Genomic DNA, 18,532 nt, shown 5'->3' with positions numbered 1-18,532 from the left:
ACTCGCCCTCTGGTGGTAGTCTTTAATTGATACATCATTTAATTTGACAATTATTAGGTTACGTTTCGGGTCAATCTATATATGTTTAGTCAAATGTTGTTATGGACACATGTTTGAATTAATACAGATACTTAGTGGATCAGTGTCTCTATGAAGCGACACAGTGACGTTAGTTGACAGTTGCTCTGTGTGCCGCACACAAACAGTGATTTCAATGACGTCGCTGATATAAATGTATAAATCAGTTGGTGTTATGATGACGGTGGTCGTGTGGGCTCCAGGCCGCTAGAGGGCGCTGCTCGAGACTGTCCTTTCTTTCCGTGGTGATGAATGGAGCGGGGCCATACTAGGTCAGAGTTCACTGTTTGACAGAAAGCTGAATATGGAGTCCATATTTCATGAGAAAGTAAGTTAAAACGTTGAAATTAAAACATGAAGCCCCAAGTAATTCGTTGTGTTTTTCGGAAAGCCTTGGATCTTCTAGCGGCGATGTGTTTACCGGCGCTATCTGGCCGGTGTTGAGAGATGTGTGGTGTTGTTTGTCAGTATTGTTGTCCAGACAGCTACGATGCTAACTGCACCTGCTAGTCAGAGATCATGAAAAGTTTCAGCTTGTAGTAACGACGCAGAAAGCTTTCCAACAGCCGCAACCGTGTTATTTTTTGTTACGTTAGAAAACGAACTAGCTATCTGGTCTTTATAAACGAGTAACGTTATTAACTGTGTTGTTTGCGTAAGCTAGCTGTATGTAGCTCCACCAGTGTATAACTGTTGGGGACATACCAACTCCATTTTAGTACTTACGTCAGCTATTTCCATGTCCAAAAGGCTGACTAAGTTGTTAAAAAAAACTGTGTCATCGTGTTGTCATGTTAGAACAGTAATTTGCGCTGGTGTCTTATCAATGTCTAAACCTTTATTTTTCAGCAAGAGGGCTCTCTTTGCGCCCAACACTGTCTCAACAACCTCCTGCAGGGTGAGTACTTCACGCCTGTGGATCTGTCCACCATTGCTCATCAGCTCGATGAAGAGGAGAGAATGAGGATGGCTGAAGGAGGCATGGCCAGTGAGGAGTATAGGACCTTCTTACAGGTGAGGAGACATAGAAGTGAATGCTAGAGCAGCAGCCTATTTATTGTCTGTGTATTCAAACAGTTTCTAACTTTATGTTCCGTGAATGTGATTCCAGCAACCATCTGGCAACATGGATGACAGCGGGTTCTTTTCAATACAAGTGAGAGATTCACATTTTATTGTTGTTAATAACAGATCAATAACCATTATGAGTTAGTGGTATAAATTACCCTTTTCTGTCATCTAATTCCTCTAGGTAATTAGCAATGCACTGAGAGTGTGGGGTTTGGAGTTGATCCTCTTCAACAGCCGGGAGTACCAGAGCCTGATGATTAATCCAATGTAAAAGACTTTATTGTGTAATATCTTGATCTGTAATCCTATAAATACTTTACAGTTTAAGTTGAAGGTGACAGCTATTTCCTGTTTCAGAAATGAGAAAGCCTTTATTTGCAACTACAAGGAGCACTGGTTTACTATACGGAAACTTGGACAACAGGTATGAGGCACTTGTAAACAAACAATAAACCATGTTAACGCAACTTTAAATTACTAAAAATACTTGTATTGTCATTGCAGTGGTTTAATCTGAATTCCCTGTTGACTGGACCAGAGTTGATATCAGACACCTATCTAGCACTTTTCCTTGCACAGCTACAACAAGAAGGTATCGTAAGATTGACTTTTGTTATGCAACGTTTAGTTGTTGCAAAGCAGAAACCAGTCTAAAAGTGGACTTTGTGCAGGTTATTCCATATTTGTGATCCGAGGAAACCTCCCAGAGTGTGAAGCGGAGCAGATTCTTGGGATCATGAGGGTGCAGCAGCAGCAGCGACCAAGGCTTATTGGAGAGGATGAAGCCCAGACAAGTGCAGGGTATGTACTTGTATGTGCAGAGAGCACGATATGGAGAAGTAGCTTAGCTAATGTTTCAAGTTGCTCAAAATAGGCTTATTCTGCTTACTTGTGGCCACTGATTAAGTCGTGTACTGTGAGCAGGAGGTCAGCAGCTCAGAGCCAGTCAGAGGTGGTCTTTGGTGTGGAGGATGAGGTTGTTGATGAAGATGAAGAGCTGAAGAAAGCTCTGGCACTCAGCAGACAGGACATAGATGTGGAAGATGAAGAAGCTGATCTTCGCAGGGCCATACAGCTTAGCATGCAAGGTAAATGATGAGTTATCCAAAGGTTTGAAAATATTGTATTGTTTCTTTGTCCAGATGAATTACAAATCAACAAAACAGTTGATTTTATAAACTCACGATTCTATATATATGCATATATATATATTGCACTGTTAATTAGGCCTTTTCCATTGATCATATCAATGATTTCAGTCTTATTTTAGCACATTTTGCCCCTGGTTCGTCTTATTATTATTATTATTATTATTATTATTATTATTAGGTGCAGTGATGAGCAACAAGTCCTCAGAGTCTGAAATGGGGAATGTGAAATCGGGGAGCCAGGCAGCAGGCAGTGCTGCAGGAGGACAACGAGCCGGCCAGAATGAGGCTCTCACAGCCGAGGAACTGCGGAAGAGGAGACAAGCCTACTTTGATCGGTAGATTTAACCAACTTCTATCAACACCTGTTTATGTAAACATTATTTTGGTGGTATTTATTTTTTTTAGGCCATCATATTTATTGTTGTAATTCATTTATATTGGAAGTATTCATGATGTTGTGTCGACCCCCTTTTGAGTGAACGGAAAATGAATGCATGGATTCTGATGCAAACCCTCACTTTTGACTCCTCAGGCAGCAGCAACAGGCTCAGCCGAACATTCCTCAACAACCAGACACCAAATCATCAGGTGGCTCAGGTAAGTAGTTTTGATATATTTTTGTAAACGTGTGTGTGTGTGTGTGTGTATATAATATACATACAGTGCAGATTATTATAATGCATTTAATCAAAAAGCCTCTCCCCTCTTTAAGGATCAGTAAACACTGGCTCTGAAGAGGACCAACAACAAAAGCCCAGCCAGTGAAGGTGTGCAAGGTTTGCCTATGTTGTTTACCACCTGCCAGGATTGGCGACCCAATACCGGGGTAGCTTTGCTCCTTCCTCTAACCTTTTTGCACATGCGAACATAAGGAGAGTCAGAAGGCTGACCCGTTTCCCCTGATTAGTTCGCTGACAGGCTATAGAGAAGAGAACAACGACAAAGAAAAGGCATCAGTTAGTCCAATCTGACTCAGTGAGACGCTGACGCTGGGAAAAGGGTGACTACAGAACTCATGATGCAGTTAATCCAAGTTTGCAATTGCCTTTGTACCATGTCGCCTTCTATTTCTATTGTAAACTGTTTTTTATTCTCGTTTTTTCTCTGCAAGAGATGGAAAGGAATCTTCAGCATACAGGGTGTGTTTACTTGTTTGGGGTGATTACACTGAGATGATTGTTCTGTGAGAGACCAATGTTAGGACCACAGATAAAAGTTTGATGGATAATGACAGAGCCCCCCACCTTTCCATTGGACTTGCGTTTGTTGGACATTAGATGTGAATCCAACGCATGCCAGAACACCAGAACACCAGTGTAGTTTTGGAATCATTTCGTTTATTGAACTATCTTTTAGCCAGCGGCACTAAAACGTGTGGGTCATTAATTCCTGACTTCATCAATCATTTGACTTGTGAACGTCAAAGAGTGAACTTCCAAGGTATTTAGACAACAACATATTGTTGATGTTGTGGTTTTGTTATCACCTTTAAGTGTATAAGTAGGCATAATGAAATGTAAGATTACACCGCTCACAAACACTTATTAACACACACAATATTAAGGGTGTTCTGTCCACTTTTGATGGATGCTGATGGTTGGTTGAATCTAAGATGCTTTTGACTGATGCATATTTTTCATGTCTTGTCCAGAATAAGTTAACATGCAATGGGGAACAAAGAAGCAATCTGTAAATGGCATGAAACTGCAGCTGATAAATAAATACATAGCTCCTTTTTCCAGCACAGTAAAATCACGTAAAACCAAAAAAAGTCTGACATGTCCAACATCTGTTGTTTCTCTCATGAGTATTTATAAAGAAAAGATTGTTAAAATGATCATTCTCTCTTTTATGTACCTCCACAAACAGGCAACAGTTTTACCCTGAGATACTTATTTTTAATTGCACTGATTCGACTGATCCCGTATTCCACAAACACTTTGAGCAATGTTATACACATTAGCTGTGCAGATACATAGATTTTTACTGAGGTTGCTTTGGCTTAAAGCCATCAGCTGATTGATGATCTTCCAAAATGACGGTCAAATAGTGAGAATGAATTACAACTGTTATTTAACCTCATTATTTGTGTAATTTAAAATCCAAAGATGGAACAGAACATCGCTTTGAAGAGTTTTTCTCTTGGGGTTTTTTTTATTTCATAAAAAACAATATCATGTTGCAACACACATCGTTGATCACATTACAGCATTAAAACTGTTGAGTTTGTTTACAGTTATTACATTTTCTGGAACCTACGAACATGCTGACATGTTCAGCATGGATATATCTTGATGCCTCCACATAAGTATTAGATGTCATGCAAAGTGTTGCTTCTTGTGCTGGATGGCTTCATATTGTTTTCATTTTCTTAGGATCTGTTAGGCTTTGTCTATTTAAAATGCACTTGCGAGAGGGTATAAAATGTTGGGTTTTTTATCATCTTTTTATTTTCACTCACTTCCTTCACACAATAAGTACTCATCATTTTTCTTATATTCCATGTTACCATAGCACGTTCTTTCATTTAATGTATTAGTTCTTGGATTAAAGTGACATTCACTCCTCCTGAAGTTTCTCATGTCTCAGTTTTTGTGCGTCAATGTTAATATGCAATTATTGACGGTTCTTGTGGCATCACCTCTGGCAAATAGACCCTGAATGTTCCAAAAACAACTCTGACTTCATTTGGAACCAGACACCCGGCGGTGATTCGTGGTTAATATGTAACGCTCAAAGCACACTTGCACTTTGTTTCCCCAAATAATAGATGTAGCTTTCAGAAGTAGACTCCCACTAGCTGAATGGTACGTATGATAGTTAGTCAATCGTGGAAAATTATATTTAGTCAGAACAATCTATTGCAATTCAAAACTGAATTAATTTAAGTGTTTTTGGTGGTAATAGAAAGGAAACAAACGTTATTTATGGGATCAAATCTTGTTTTCTAATTTTTAGCAGATGGGATATTTATCGTGTCACTGTTCAATTGTGCTTTTTTGAAATGATCTTTTGACATCTCCATGTCTGTTTCAGGTTGTGCAACCAAACGTCAAAATATGGTGGTACACAAAATGAAGATGGGATTTATTTTAATTGTAGCCTGCATGGGCTTCCTCGCTCCTGTCCACCAAGCGCACATTCCGAGCACCACCATCTCAGATCTTTCCTTCAAAAATATGGACTTTGCCATGAACCTATACAGAAAAATTTCCGGCTATCATGACAACAATATCTTGTTCTCACCTCTGAGCATCTCCACCAGCTTTGCTGCTCTTTTAATGGCTTCTGATGGCATCACACACAAGGAAATACTGAAGGGACTCAACCTGGAGCAGCTGGCGCGGGCTGACCAGCCAGAACGTATCCCAACGCTCTTTCAACTCCTTCATGAGAACATCACACAGAATGGATCACTGACACTGGACCAAGGCATGGCCCTCTTTACGGGCCGGCAGTTTGTGGTAGAGAAAGTATTTAAAGATCAAATCAAGACATTTTTTGAAGCTGACATCAGAAGTGTAGACTTTGCGGACACAGAAGGGAGTATCAGGTTCATCAATGAGTATATCAAGAACAAGACTGAGGACAAAGTGACAGACATGATGTCCACCTTGGATCCACTGACCCAACTCGTGTTAATCAACACAATTTTCTTCCAGGGTAAGTTGAATCACCCTAGTAAGGTTGTTATTAACCGTGCTTTGACACCCATTTGTGTTTCGACCTTTGACCATTGGTGTCACAATTAAACTAACAGAATCATTTCCTCTACAGGATCCTGGCAGAAGCCTTTCAACCCCAATTTTACTGAAAATGCACCGTTCTACATTAACAACTACAACATTGTGCAAGTACCGATGATGTTTTTAGCGGATAAGTTCTACTCAATGGAGGATGTTCCTCTTGGTGCTAAAGTGTTGAAGCTACCATATCAGGAAGGCGTTTCCATGCTTATCCTGCTACCAAACAAAGGCATAGACTACACTGTAATTGATGATGGGATCACTGCGAAGAAGTTCCTCAGCTGGATCAAAAATCTGCGAAAAATGTAAGTGCATAGAAAGTAATTATGTGGAAAAATGTTTTACACTGACCTGAAAAACTCATCTTTCTGTAGTTTGTCTATTATTTTATCGTCTGTGTTCTGTTGTATTTGAGCCATTAAGCACTTTGTGACATTTCCTCTAGAAAGGTTTTTCAAAAAGCACTTCAACAAACATGCAAATACATAATTTCAAACACCTACAGCAACCGATAACAAGTGAGTCTACTCAACATTGAGGGCCATATCTTTATGTTCACAGCACACTGGATGTCAAGTTACCCAAATTCAAGATGGAGGAGTCGTATTCCCTGCAAACTCTTCTGCCAGATATGGGCATGGCCAGTATCTTCAGTAATTCAGCCAATTTGACAAAGCTGAGTAAAGAAAAAGGCCTCAAAGTGTCAGAGGTTAGTTTTCCATTCCACAATGCTGTAACAGCATGCTTGCATATTCCAACCTCTGCAGATGTTAAATTTGTTCTCAATCTCTACTGTAAAATCACAGGTGCTGCACAAGGCTGTGATCGAAGTGGACGAGACAGGAACCATTGCAGCAGCTGCCACAACAACTGGCATTATTGCATATTCCTTACCCAGTACCTTCATTGTCAACCGGCCGTTTTTCTTCTTCATATACCATGAAGCCACAAACTGTCTGCTGTTCATGGGCAGGGTGATTGACCCTACCAAAAACTAGCAGTCATGACTGGGTTGTTTACTAAGGCTTTTAAATGGCTGTTGTCATGCATCTTAAAGCTTGTGTTGTTCTTTTCTGCAATAAAGAATGAACATTATTATGCCTTTCTTTGAATTTAATCGGCTCTCAGACCAAGATGTGTGCAAAACACAAACTAAATGAGCAGGGCTGGGTATATGCATGTGAGCACCAGCACAAGGGCACTTTGGCTTTTCATCTCTTTTACATCTGGAAATCAACCTATATATATATATAGGTTGATATACATATGTATTAATTATATAATCAACCTATATATATATATATAGGTTGATATACATATGTATTAACGTATATGTTAATATATGATGTTTCACGTATATGTATTTGATATACATATGTATGTAGATATACATATGTATTAACATTTAAAAACTGCAGGCTTGGCAAATTATTGTAAAAATCCTTCGCCCATGATTTATTTACATTTATAAATGTGTACAGATGATTTACTAACTTTTTATGATGCTAAAAAAATGAGAAACATTACCTTTTACTGACTTAACATTTATACCTGCAAACGCTCACCAGCAAGAGATGTTTCACTGGCATTATGGAAGTGTTAAAAATGAATAGATGGTTTTAAATAATGAATTTAGTCATTACTTACAATGAATGTATAAACCTTTTATTAAAGATGCCTTATAACACATCCAGTCTTAATAAAAACGTGTCAGCTCAAACACATGTGTGAACGTTTTTCTTTCTCTGAAATGTATCAATAACTGATTGTATGAATATGATCACTATATCTAGAGACAGCACGCTCCTGATCACTTCAAATATATCACATGAATAGTTTTTTCTCTCCCGCAGAAAACTCTGTCACCGTTATTGGACAAATAAAGTTTTTTTCAAACCACGTGATCAACACTGTCATGGCGGCGCCCTCGTGTCATGCGTGGTTGTCATCATTTGTAACAGTATTTTGACATAGAAAAACAACTAAGCCAGTCAAGGTAGTACGTTGTGTTGATTGCTTTTACTTATAGTTGTTGTAATGTTGTTTATGGCTTAAAAAGCCAATCGGTTCTGACATTTTTACGGGTATTTTCTACATAGTTGGAGTTCAGCTAGCTGCGAGCTAACTTCACACATACCGCCACGCGTTTAACTGCTCCGTTTGAGGCAGGCAATTCAACGTATTGGCGTGACTCGGTATATATTTGTAGGAAAATGAAGATAATGAAGATGAAGCCCAGAAACAAGCGCATGTCCTCCGGGCTGTTAAAGCCAGCCAAACGGAGCATTCATATGAAAGGCAAATGGAAAGCTTTAGAGCTCGATCCCAGTATCTTCTCCGAGGAGGGACTGGAGGGTCTGGTGTGTTTTGAAGAGCTGACAGATTACCGGTTGGTAGACTCTGGGAAGGATGCAGCTAAATCAGCAAAGGAACTCAAAAGGGAGGAGAAGAAGAAGAATAAGAAGAAAACGAAGAAGAGAAAAGCCGGTGAGGGAGAGAAGGTAGCTGTGGAGAGCAAAGAGGGAGAGAAAACAGCTGAACCAGTTCAGAAGAAAGCCAAAAAGAGGAAAAATCAGAAAGTGTCTGCACAGGGATCGGACCAGCCAGTTAACACTGCTGAAGAAGTGATAGAGAAGGATGTGGCTGCAGGTGAGGAGGGAGGAGAAGATGCAAGGCCTGCAGAAGACTCCTCTAAAGATACAGCAATCAGTTCAGAACCTGATGTCCAAAAACTCATAAAGAAGAGTAACAAAAAGAAGAAAAAGAAACCGAAGCAGCGGATAAAAAAAGATAAAATCCTAGAGGCACAGCCAAACCAGGAGTCAGACCTCCAGGGTCTGGAAAAAGAAAAATCCACTCAAGATAAAGTCACAAAGCTTCCCAAAAGCAAAAAGCAGATCAAGAATTGGACAAATGCGGCACAATCTGGCCCCGATGACAAAAAAGCAGATGTGAGTGCCTGGAAGGACCTGTTTGTCCCCTCGCCTGTGCTAAAGGCACTGAGCAGTCTTGGATTTAGCTCACCGAGTCCCATACAAGCCCTGACTTTGCCTCCAGCTATCAGGGATCGAATGGATATACTGGGGGCGGCTGAGACAGGTAAGATAAAACACCCTTTGTTTTTGTCCTATAATAGTATGTCCTCATGTGTCCATCAGTGAAGCTAATGTGAGCGCTGTCATTACAGGAAGTGGGAAGACACTGGCTTTTGGTATTCCCATGATCCACGCCATCTTAGAGTGGAAGAACAATCCAGAAAAGCCAACTGACGACAACACTGAATCAACCCCAAAGGTGGAGAGTTTGTATTTGCCAGATGTAGACGAGACCGCGATCGAAGAAGACGAGGAGGACATCGTGGACACCGAGGGAGAAGAGGATGAAGGCGTCACAGAGCAGGATGAAGGTGACGCAGACGGACATGACGGCGAAGATGAACATGACGGCGAAGACGAACATGACGACGGTGAAGAAAAAGATGACGATGAGAGGCTTGGGTGTGTTCAAGTAATCGAAAATGCAGAGTTCGACTTTGAGCCCACCGCTGAAGCAGAAGAAGAAGCTGCCGGTGGTGGCAGTCAGCCTCTGCTTGGACTGGTGCTCACTCCCACCAGGGAGCTGGCTGTTCAGGTCAAGCACCACATTGATGCTGTCGCCAAATTTACAGGTAAAGTCATTCAAGTATTTGATAATTCAAACGTAATTATGAATGTCAAGATACTCAATGTGTTACTCTTGTGTAGACATCAAGACGGCAATATTGGTGGGTGGAATGGCACAACAGAAACAGCGAAGGATGCTAAAGCGAAGACCAGAAATCGTTATTGCCACTCCAGGACGTCTGTGGGACTTGATCCAGGAGGGGCATCCACATCTGCAGAATTTGAGACGGCTCAGGTGAGTCACTATTCACACCTTTTATCTTATATGGTGTTGCAATATATTTCAGATATCAATATTATATTCATCAAGATATGGCATATATGTGGAAAATCACAGATAAATAAAATAATAAAGATATTCAGATATTCATTACAATACACTGTGTCCCACTGTGCTGCATTACAACAGACAAAGGTCATCAGACATAAAACAATTGCAATAATTCAATGCAAAATAACTTTTTATATTCATTTCTAATTTGTTTAAGTGTCAAGGATTCTGTGTGTTCTGGGAGAGGTTTGTGTAAAGAGCGCTTGAGTATTTTATTTTCTCAAGTTTGATGTGTTTCAGTACAACGTATTAGTTTTTGATAACAATATACTAAATACATGATCATGTTATCACAATACTACGCCATTGAAAGCCAATAAACTGTAGCACTGAATTATCATCGAGCCCTACTTCCTTATTTATTCATCAGATTTTGATTAAAGGCGTTACTGGTTTGGGTTGCCGGAGGGTAGACGGAGCTTCATAAATGCTTTTTACACGGTAGTGTCCGGTTTACACTGAAAAAGAAATATGGAATGTGCTTTATTGGCCGGTACGGAGGGACCACATTAGCTAATTTTCAAATGCGGGGAACCATACAGGATGTCATATAAAGATTAAAATTACAGCGTGTAAAAAGCTCTGTAATGAATGAATGAATGGGCCTTAAGTACAACTTCAGCAGTGAAAGGCTCAATAAATCAAAGAGACCTGGCATTGACTGCATGCATATTATTGTAGGAGGGGTCCCTGTGCAATCATTGTCAAACAAAAAGCCAGAAGCAGCAGAACACTGTGTGTTGAAAGCAGATTTAGTTTTTATTGAACTTGACTTCCCAACAGAAAGCTAGATCAACATCAGGAATAGTTTGAGTGTGATGAATATTTCTATGATGCTGATTATTCACAGAGATCTTTGTTCATGCTACCTTTTTATTAAGTTCCCTTTGTTGTGTTATTCTGCAGGTGCCTGGTCATTGATGAAGCAGATCGCATGGTAGAGAGAGGCCACTTTGCGGAGCTGGAGAGTCTGCTGGAGATGCTGAACACCGTTCACTTTAATCCCAGGAGGCAGACTTTTGTGTTCTCTGCCACGCTGACCATGGATCGCAGCCTGCCCAACCGCGTTCTGCAGAAGAAGAAGAAGAATCTGGACCAGAGGAGCAAGCTAGAAGCTCTCATGGTCAAAGTGGGGATCAGGTCCAAACCCAAAATCGTTGACCTGACCCGGAAGGAGGCAACTGTGGAGACCCTGACTGAGACCCGAATCCATTGTCAGAAGGAAGAGAAGGACTTCTACCTTTATTACTTTCTGCTCCAGTATCCTGGCCGCACCATGGTATTTGCCAACAGTATCGACTGTATCAAGAGACTGAACTCTCTGCTGGTTATCTTGGACTGTACTCCACTGCCCCTTCATGCCAACATGCACCAGAAGCAACGCCTCAAAAACCTGGAAAGGTTTGCAGAGAGGGAGAGGTGAGGTTTGCACACGCTTGCACTAGCAGTCTGAAGGGCTTTACCTCAGGTTAGATTAGTCTTAACTGTCTTAAGTCTTAACTGCAACTAAGGCCTTCAGGGTTTTATCTGGTATGCCTGAAAAGTCCAGGATTATGTTCCCATGACTTGTTCCATCGTTTAATCAGAATGCATGTCAACAATATATGCTCTGTAGTTTACAAGTTTGCACTCCTCAAAGTGGAAGGTGGAGAAACAACTCGAGTGCGCTTTGAATAGTCTGTACGTGTGCTTGTGTTGCTGCCATCTTGCCCTAGTTTTTGTAATAAGCTCTGTCTTTAAAGTGATACTTACATAGTTGCTATTAATCATTATCTAGCATCTCTTCAGTGTCACATCCCTTGACATGTAGTCAACTCAACACTTCACCATTCTCTCATTGCTTACTGAATTGACACTTGACACAATATCAAAATTTCATTCCCAGTTGTGTCCTGCTGACTACTGATGTGGCAGCTCGAGGACTGGATATCCCGAATGTTGAGCATGTCATTCACTACCAGGTAAGCTTTGTCCACGGCATTCATTATTTTAGAAAGCCGTTTCCTTACATGAGTATCTGCATAGTTTGAGTAGCTGCATAGCTCTGTTAGCTGAAATATTGTGTTAGAGGCTGTTCTATGGAAGGCTGGTGTAATGTGTTTAATCATGTCCTCCTGTGAACATCAGGTTCCCAGGACGTCTGAGACTTACGTCCACCGCAGTGGCAGAACAGCGAGAGCCACCAAAGAGGGTCTGAGTTTGCTGCTGATAGGCCCCGACGACGTGATGAACTTCAAGAAGATCTACAAGGCTCTGGGGAAGGACGAGGAGCTTCCCATGTTCCCCATAGAGAGCAAATGCATGGAAGCCATCAAGGTGAGATCCAGCATTAGCACGAGCCTTTATGTGACATTAAAGAGATTATATCGGATTGTTCATTGTTGAGTGCGTTTGGCCACAGGAGCGGGTCAAGTTGGCCAGACAGATCGAGAAGATTGAGTTCCACAACGGCAAGGAGAAGCAGCACAACTCCTGGTTCAGAAAGGCAGCGGAGGCTATGGAGCTGGACCTGGATGATGATCTTTTAATTGGTGAGACCAACATTACACAACATGTTCCACACCAGGTTCCCTTTATTTAAAAATGTTAAAATACAGACAACTGAATATACCATCTATGTCCACAGGCAGGGGAAAGGATGAAGACGATGACAGAGAGCAGCAGAGGGCGGTAAAGGGGATGAAGAAGCATTTGAAGTATCTGATCGCCCAGCCGGTATTCAACAATGGGATTAGGACCAAGTACCCTACTCAAATGGGAAAGCTCTCCGTTCCTCAAATGCCTGTACCCGGGAGGGGGAATGCTCTCACCAGGGTTTCATTACAGGAGAAGAAACAGAAGTTAAAGAAAGGTGTTGCAAAACAGCAGAAAAAAGAGCAGCAGCAGTGACATGTTTAATGGAATGTGTGTATTTAGAGAGGCCATCTCTGCTGATTTATGTAAATGTTTTACATGAATTCATTTAAATACTTATTGCACAATGTGCAAAAACAAAAAAATGTATTTCCAAATGTTGTTGAATCGCTGTACACTGCAAGACTTTATAAAAATCTGTTTTCATAAGTGTCTGAAAGCCCAGTAAGGATTTTTATTCCACCAAAGTCAATATTCCTGAGTTGAGCCGAGTCCTCGTGTGTGTCTCTGGTCAGTGTTGAGGTCGCGGGTAGAGAATGTTATAGTGTGACGTTTGGTAGAGGAGGTACAGGGAGGGTTCAGCACCTTCTGGAATGACGTGGTGAGCCAACTGCTGTTCATCGCCCTCCATAGAGACGATGTGGATGCCAATATCCAGGGCCTGTGACAGAGCTAAGATGTCCACGTGGTCACACTCCATCGCCATGGTCTCCACCTCCTGAGTGAAGAGAGCGAAGACATTACCAAACCTGACAGTTATATCTCCTCGACTAAAACCTTGGATCTACTATTTTCACTAGATGGCAGCGGCACTTTGTTACAAACTTGGTGACAGTAGACTAGTAGATTTGGGGCCTCCACAAAGTTGCAGAAGAACTCCGCCTGGTTTTGCAGGTGCGCTGAAGTGAGCAGCCGGAGGTACTGCACCACGCTGTCCGACGTCATCTGCTCATTGAAGAGCCTGAGCAGCGTGTCTTCCTGCTCATCAGCCTGGCACTGCTCCACTACGTTAACAACCTGCAAGAGAGCGAGGTATTTACACACATTGGGTTAAGCTAGTTCGACGAGTGTGCCTCCAATACTTTGATTTTAATTCCCTGAGATCCTTCAGCCGTTCCAAGAACTTCAAGATGTCAACAAGTACAATTGGTTTTGACTTGCAATACTTTTACCAAATTAGTCATGTTGTGACATGTTGCCAGATCAGTGACGTTGCTATCCAGAAGATGGCTTGTGAATGGAATTTAGTTCTGGAGCTGACTCAGGTGTCGGAGATTGACGCCACCATAGAAACAGTCACTTATCCAAATTATCATAACTTGATCTATTTTGCACTAAACACCTGTATGTGCCTTTACGTGTGTATTGTTATAAACACCACTTTCGTGGGAGCCAAAGGCCCAAACTAGTAATCTGATTGTATTATTGCTTCTGTAATATCTGAATGGTTTGTTCCCAACAATAAATTCCTCTTGTTGTTGCTCACATGAAGACTTCTTTAGGCTTATTAAAACGTGGGCTTTCCTAACCGTATACATCATGGCAAGTCAATAAAATCTGTAAAAAGAAATGCATTATTCACTGTGTTCAGGTGGTGCTTGAAGGACCTCTCTTCAAATCCCGCAGAAGACAAGTCTTCATCGGTTTGAACAATTTTCTCCTTAAACCTGAAAGTCAAACCAATAAGATATGACCACCTTACATTTGAGGTGACTTCCGTTTTTTAAAAATGGCAGTAATGACGACAACTGACCTCTGCAAAGCCCTGGCATTGTGCAGCACCGACTCCAAGTGTGCGAAGCAGAGGGCTCTGTAGAAGCAGTTTCCATCTCCGCGCACTTGTCTGACGGTGGAAAACTGACCGCTTAAATCCTAACAAAGGACAATAGGTGTGATTATTATGCGACAGTTTGACGCCTTTAAAAGGGGCGACTGACCACTTGAAGTAGCCTTTATACCAACCCCACCCCACCCCAACTAAATGTCCTACTTTGTATTTGGCACCCGGCGTTTGCTCAGGAAACAGCGAAGAGATGTCCTCTCTGCATGAGACGAGGCTGCCTGCCTCCATCTGTCGAGAAACAAACGGCTTTACTATTTAGAGACCAAGCAGCAGTTTTAAGGGTCGACTACCAGCACGACATCCCTTCGTATTTCAGCAACATGGAAACAATGTCAGAGAGAAAACGTAATTACAATGTAGCAAGAATCTGGTTGTCAAAGCCGTGTGTCAAAACATTGTTGCAATCGTATTTCCATTTTCTGGAAACCGGATGTTTGCAGATACCACGTGCACGTGTTAAAGGGACAGTACAGTGTGAGTCATACCTTCGTAGGAGACTTTATGCAAGAGAGAAATGGCAACCCACAATGAACCTCTGCTGCTACAAGTAGAAAGCCTATGTTCAAGGTAAAGTTACTGCATTACGATCTATGTGGTCGATATCAACCCTGATTTATATAGCCTACAATAACGCATCATATTTCTCTGTAGAAACGTTTTGAATCGCTGACGTAACAAGTAGCCTAATTATGGCTGTCACGTTATTGTAGTGGAGTAAAAAGTTTCATATTTACCTCTGAAATGAAGTGAAGTAGAAGCATAAAAATGGAAATACTCAAGTAAAGTACAAGTAGGGTATTTTAAAATGATCCTTATCTACAATAGTCTACTTGGGTAAACGTACTCACAGCCTAACAGCCCAGATTATTACATAATTGTTCAAACTGAACATGTTTTGCTACTTTAACCGCATTACCCAGAGGAGTAGCATTGCAACCTAATTTCTGATCACTGTCTGCACTAAAGGGCTTTATTAAAACCTGTTGGAGCAGGCCATGGAGCATGGAACATGGAGCAGGCCAGATTCAGGAATTTGCTTTGCTGCAAATGTTTGGTGTGTTGAGCAAAAACACAAACTATGTGGAACAGAAAATGTAAATGGTTGCAGCATTTGTTCCTGCACGGTGTGTAGGATTTATAACAGGAAAGTCAGATTCTCTCTGCTGAACTATATAAACAGGATTTAATAATAGAAAATACAGAATATCCCAGAATCATTTATTATACATCATACTCATTAAATCACAGGTCTTTTCGCATTGCTCTTTGTATAATCTAAATGTGATAGAAATTGCTTACATACCGTTGCATAGGCCGTTTTGAAGGGCACTACTTCTTGTCTGACAGCATCATTTGATTGTAAACATTGTTATTTTAAAATGCAACAATGGTTAATTTCCAAAGACATTTTCAAAATATGTTTGTGTTTGAAATGTTAAGTGCAAAATGTGGTGCATTGCATTTTGCATTAAGAGTTTTGAACACTGAAACTCTGTTACACAAACCCCCAAAATTGAAAGAGTCAAACCACTTTTAGATGATGACAAACATATCTTAACACAAGGTTCGCTTACATGCTTTACCCAGAGTTTTAATTTCCATGCATCTCCATTCAGTGGGCATCGTTTGCTTAGTTGTCATCAAAAGGTCAAAAATGAATGTTCACACTCAACAAACTTAGATTACTGTAAGCAGTGACACCATGTTTAGTTGTTCAAGTTCCACATCAACTCATTGTCTCACTCTTTCTGCTGACTTTACTTGAACTTTTAATTTGTGTTTTACTGCCGATGCTTTTCATTGACCCCCTCTCTCTTTTCTCGGTCGCAGCTTTCCTTCTCGTCGTGGCAGAACCAGACTCCATCAGTCTCCTCGCTCTCCTCTCCGTGTCCGCCTTGTCCAGGATGTACTCCTGAAATCATACTCTTTGTTCGTTAAAAAGTAGGTAAAGGAACGTTAATTACTACCATATAGCAAGCAACTATTTTCTTAAGATATTACCTTCACCATGTCCATCATTGTCAGTATGTTCATGTTTTCCAGAGGTCCATATGTTGATAGATAACACTGCTCTGCAAGATTGTTGATTGCCATGATCAAACGACCCACTTCCTCAACCTGAGGAATGGCACATTTAAAAACATTTCTATCCCGAACTCCGATCTGTAAAGCTCAGAGTCCTTTACAATTCATAATCTGGAAAGCATACCTTCTGTCTGTTCAGGCCTTGCTTCATCAGCAGGTTAACCTCTGCCTGCTTGTTTTTCTCTTTGAGGGTTTCTAACTCACTCTGGAGTTCAGACAGTTCCTTATTGGCCATCTGCAACACACGTACAAACTCTAATAGGTCGTTCATTCAAGCTGAATATGTGTGTGTGTGTGTGTGCGTTTGTGTGTGCGTGTGTCTGACCATTGTTTTAATACTGTGCTCCTGCTTCATGATCAGCAGTTGTTGCTCGCCCTGCTCCACCTCCTCCTCCAGACGCCCCAAACGCTGCAGCAGCTGCCGGTGGGTGATGGACAGGATCTCGTGACGCCGAATGATGGGCGTCACCAAAGATTCAGACCCATGATCAAGGTAAGCTGAAAGACATTGCGCAGTTTGGTCCATCTTACTGCCAGTGTGTAATTAACTCATTAGGATAAGCAGAACAGATTCATGTAAAAGTTTGATTATGGAGGCCAATAAGAGTGTGTTTAACTTACTGCTGGGGAAATGATCTATCGTTTTCATCAAGTAGTCCTCATAGATTTTGTATTTTGACATTCTCTCCTTTAAAACTTGTTTTCTGTGAATTGAGATATGGGCAAACTGAGGTTAAACGTGACGGCGTGATCGTTGCATTGAGGCGTCGGTTGAGAGTTCTCACCTTGCTCTAAGTTGTTTCAGGTGATCTGTCAGATCTTCTATCTCTCTCTGTTTAGAAATGTTCAGCTCAAGTGCAGCCTCATAATTCTTCAGCGCTCGGCGTCGCTTCACTTCATTTTCAGCCACAAACTTCTCAAACTTCATCACCCTCTCTTTAGCCTGGGTGAAAATACAGATCCCAAAGGTATTTATATTGGCCAGTGTCATCAGTGGATATCTAGAGCGTAATCATTCATGCTTTCAAGTAGTTTCAGGGGGTTTCAATTCACCTGCTGCTGTTTTAGTTCTAGTTCAGACCTTCTCCGAGCTAGAGCCTCCACGCGGTTCTTAAACTCCTGTCGTTTGAGTGCGAGTTGCTGGTTCACTTTGTCCAACTCAGCCTGTTTCTTCAGAACCAGGGTCCTTTGCAAAGTGTTCACTCCGGCCTCAAGGATTCTGCTGGAAGTCTAAACATATAGTAAACACTCAATGCTCCATGCAAACTATCTTAAAAAAAAAGAGTGTCATCACAGGCCACAAAACTTAATTTTCTGTATCACTATTGTCATATTCCATTTCATAAAGTTTCCTAGGTCGTCATTTGTTAATAGCACGCTTACTTATTCTGTCTCACCTCTGTAACAACAGGTAGGTAGTTGACATTTTCCTCCTTTCCGTGTCTGATGAGAAATTGATTTTCAGAACAATTCAATTGACATATTTATGGGTTTAAGAGGAACAAAGTTGGCCTCCCATTGCATAACACAAGCACCGGCCTACCTGGTGTCCTGCAGTTGTGTTACAAAAATGTTTCTTCTTCTTTTTTCCACCGTCAGTCTAAGTCGGGGGTTGCTGTCATCTAGGACAGGCAGGGAGGACGTCATCGTGTTTGCTTGTTTGTTTGTTTTTGCAAATATATTGTCCAGTAATCCTGATGAGTTAACAAGTCCTGCAGTTATTTCACGTCTTTTCCGGATGTTTTCCTGGATTTGTGTTGCAGTTTCCTTGGAACCGCGTGCGAGACAACAGGGAATGTGCAGGGATCGTTTCTCCGTTGTCACGGCAACTGCCAGAGGGGCGGTTTCTGTTTCAGTGAGTTGAACGAGAGCAACGTGTGCACAGAAATGAGATCGTCACAGGTCCGGCACGAGGAGAACACGAAGAGCGC

General features: G+C 41.3%; 5 protein-coding genes across 6 annotated transcripts; 3 read left to right on the top strand and 2 right to left on the bottom strand.

Moving 5' to 3' along the window:
• Positions 1-356: 356 nt before the first annotated feature.
• atxn3 (ataxin 3) lies at positions 357-4,873 on the top strand. The gene is made up of 11 exons (XM_079174112.1): positions 357-406; positions 928-1,092; positions 1,190-1,234; positions 1,331-1,416; positions 1,507-1,573; positions 1,654-1,741; positions 1,821-1,950; positions 2,074-2,237; positions 2,479-2,635; positions 2,833-2,897; positions 3,013-4,873. The coding sequence occupies exons 1-11, from the start codon at positions 383-385 to the stop codon at positions 3,063-3,065; spliced, it is 1,044 nt and encodes a 347-aa protein (XP_079030238.1). The 5' UTR covers positions 357-382; the 3' UTR covers positions 3,066-4,873.
• A 486-nt stretch (positions 4,874-5,359) lies between these two features.
• Positions 5,360-7,044, top strand: serpina10b (serpin peptidase inhibitor, clade A (alpha-1 antiproteinase, antitrypsin), member 10b; the record flags this gene model as incomplete). The annotated part of the gene is made up of 4 exons (XM_079175414.1): positions 5,360-5,963; positions 6,078-6,351; positions 6,608-6,755; positions 6,853-7,044. The coding sequence occupies 4 exons, from the start codon at positions 5,360-5,362 to the stop codon at positions 7,042-7,044; spliced, it is 1,218 nt and encodes a 405-aa protein (XP_079031540.1).
• A 962-nt stretch (positions 7,045-8,006) lies between these two features.
• ddx24 (DEAD (Asp-Glu-Ala-Asp) box helicase 24) lies at positions 8,007-12,946 on the top strand. The gene is made up of 8 exons (XM_079174283.1): positions 8,007-9,145; positions 9,234-9,713; positions 9,790-9,943; positions 10,946-11,458; positions 11,925-12,000; positions 12,167-12,355; positions 12,441-12,570; positions 12,666-12,946. Exons 1-8 carry the CDS (start codon positions 8,260-8,262, stop codon positions 12,926-12,928), a joined length of 2,691 nt encoding a protein of 896 aa, XP_079030409.1. The 5' UTR covers positions 8,007-8,259; the 3' UTR covers positions 12,929-12,946.
• A 238-nt stretch (positions 12,947-13,184) lies between these two features.
• On the bottom strand, positions 13,185-14,938 carry LOC306707012 (ubiquitin thioesterase OTUB2-like; the record flags this gene model as incomplete). 2 transcript variants are annotated; one of them, XM_079174284.1, is made up of 6 exons in its annotated part: positions 14,870-14,938; positions 14,664-14,744; positions 14,427-14,545; positions 14,256-14,340; positions 13,499-13,690; positions 13,185-13,391 (listed from the first exon to the last, which is right to left on the bottom strand). In XM_079174284.1, the coding sequence occupies exons 2-6, from the start codon at positions 14,742-14,744 to the stop codon at positions 13,185-13,187; spliced, it is 684 nt and encodes a 227-aa protein (XP_079030410.1). In that variant the 5' UTR covers positions 14,870-14,938. The 2 variants fall into 2 exon arrangements, with proteins under 2 accessions (XP_079030410.1, XP_079030411.1); XM_079174285.1 differs by having other exon boundaries at positions 14,664-14,931.
• An 839-nt stretch (positions 14,939-15,777) lies between these two features.
• On the bottom strand, positions 15,778-18,248 carry ccdc197 (coiled-coil domain containing 197; the record flags this gene model as incomplete). The annotated part of the gene is made up of 9 exons (XM_079174697.1): positions 15,778-16,428; positions 16,518-16,634; positions 16,726-16,836; positions 16,927-17,099; positions 17,223-17,305; positions 17,387-17,544; positions 17,655-17,831; positions 17,999-18,044; positions 18,145-18,248. The coding sequence occupies 9 exons, from the start codon at positions 18,246-18,248 to the stop codon at positions 16,243-16,245; spliced, it is 1,155 nt and encodes a 384-aa protein (XP_079030823.1). The 3' UTR covers positions 15,778-16,242.
• Between the last annotated feature and the right edge of the window lie 284 nt (positions 18,249-18,532).

Source organism: Pholis gunnellus, assembly GCF_910591455.1.
Source record: "Pholis gunnellus genome assembly, chromosome: 15".
Classification (NCBI taxonomy): Eukaryota; Metazoa; Chordata; class Actinopteri; order Perciformes; family Pholidae; genus Pholis; species Pholis gunnellus.
The sequence above is the reverse complement of the archived record's forward strand: the minus strand, read 5'-3'. Positions and strand labels throughout refer to the sequence as shown.

Bases quoted from the DNA above. Each gene is read 5' to 3' on its own strand.
- atxn3 (XM_079174112.1), top strand. From the start codon at position 383: ATGGAGTCCATATTTCATGAGAAA. The intron at 1,417-1,506 runs GTAAAAGACTTT...TTCCTGTTTCAG, and splicing joins AGCCTGATGATTAATCCAAT to AAATGAGAAAGCCTTTATTT. The intron at 2,238-2,478 runs GTAAATGATGAG...TATTATTATTAG, and splicing joins CATACAGCTTAGCATGCAAG to GTGCAGTGATGAGCAACAAG.
- ddx24 (XM_079174283.1), top strand. From the start codon at position 8,260: ATGAAGATAATGAAGATGAAGCCCAGAAACAAGCGCATGTCCTCCGGG. The intron at 12,356-12,440 runs GTGAGATCCAGC...GTTTGGCCACAG, and splicing joins AATGCATGGAAGCCATCAAG to GAGCGGGTCAAGTTGGCCAG. The intron at 12,571-12,665 runs GTGAGACCAACA...CTATGTCCACAG, and splicing joins GGATGATGATCTTTTAATTG to GCAGGGGAAAGGATGAAGAC.